General features: G+C 59.7%; 1 protein-coding gene across 1 annotated transcript; it reads right to left on the bottom strand.

Annotated features, from left to right (window-relative positions):
- Positions 1-315: 315 nt before the first annotated feature.
- Positions 316-1181, bottom strand: GNG4 (guanine nucleotide binding protein (G protein), gamma 4). The gene has a single exon (XM_015562381.1). The coding sequence runs from the start codon at positions 1091-1093 to the stop codon at positions 803-805; it is 291 nt and encodes a 96-aa protein (XP_015417867.1). The 5' UTR covers positions 1094-1181; the 3' UTR covers positions 316-802.
- Positions 1182-1449: the final 268 nt, after the last annotated feature.

Consider the following 1449-nt stretch of genomic DNA (forward strand, 5'->3'; position numbering starts at 1 on the left):
TGAGGGTCCGAGGCTGGAGGAGTGGGGAGGATGCCACCTGCCTCAGTTCCAGGGAATCCCAATGGGAACCGGATGGGATGTCAGGCTCTGACCAGTGGGATCCCCGCTGTTTTCCCAAAAGACATGAATTGCACAGCCTGGCATTCTCCCCACCCCTTCCCGGGGCACTGTCTGCAGGGCGCTCAACGCCTGCGCTAGGCCCACGCAGCCTTGGATCGCCAGCACCGCCCACTTCAGGATGTGTCAGATACACTCGCAAATGCCCAGGAGTCAAGGCTTAGCCACGCGCCACAAAGACAGAAAAATAACCGTAGGATCCTTGACTGCTGGCCGCCAAACCAAATTTTTATTGCCGTATAACACGGGTACAGGAAAGTGCACGAATGCAACGTGCACCGCTGGAAGGATTGTCACAACCTGGCCAGTGGGTGCTGGGAAGAGGGTGCACCCCGGAGGGGATGTGGGCAACCCCGGGGGTGGGGACACTGCATCCCACTCAATGGACTTGCAAGGGGTGATTCCGTCCTGCAGGAAGAGGGGTCAGATGCTGGACAAACTGGGACACAATGACAGCTGCCCACCACAGGCACGCCCCATGCTTTCCTCTGACAAACAAAAATGTGTTTTAAGAAAATAACATGAAAACGGAAAGTGGAATCGTTACAATCATGAAACCCAAGGGACAGAGGAGACCGGCCCCACGAGGGTGGCTGAGCAGGGCGGGGAGGGGGCTCCCTAAAGCTACGGGCATGCGGGTTCCCGCGGGGCGGTCCGGAAAAGGCGGTGCTGCATGGCCACGGGGTCAGAGGATGATGCAGAAGAACTTCTTCTCCCGGAACGGGTTTTCCGACGCCGGCACGGGGATGATGAGCGGGTCCTCCCGGGCGTGGGCCTCGCAGTAGGCCAGCAGGTCCGCGGCGGCCTGGGACACCTGCGGGGACACGGCACGGGCGCAGGGTGAGGGGCCAGTTCCCAGCGTGCGTGTGGAGAGTGGGCCCGCCGAGGACGGGACGGGCTGGGTGCACAGCCAGCGGCGAGGCCGTGCTCCGCCTGGGGAGAGGCTGGGTGCAAACCCGAGAAGACGGGTGGACATCTGCCTCCCGTGAGAGAGATGCTGCTCCAGTCCCACCACCTGGCAGAACAGAACGGGAGGCAGCAGGAGGGTCCTGGCCTCCCCTGTTTTTAAATATATTTTGATTTCAGAGGAAAGGAGAGGGAGAGAAACAAATGAGGAGAGGGAATCACTGATTGGCTGCCTCTGATCAGTTAGAGCAAGCATGTCAAACTCGTGGCCAGCGAGAGGAAGAGAGAGAAACATTAATGATGAGAGAGAATCATTGATCGGCTGCTTCCCGCCCCCCCCCCCGCCCCCCACTGGGGATCAAGCCGGCAACCAGGGCATATGCCCTGACCAGGAATTGAACCGTTACTTCCTGGTTCGTAGGTCAA

The sequence above is a fragment of the Myotis davidii genome, unplaced genomic scaffold (assembly GCF_000327345.1).
Source record: "Myotis davidii unplaced genomic scaffold, ASM32734v1 scaffold174, whole genome shotgun sequence".
In the NCBI taxonomy this organism is placed as follows: domain Eukaryota; kingdom Metazoa; phylum Chordata; class Mammalia; order Chiroptera; family Vespertilionidae; genus Myotis; species Myotis davidii.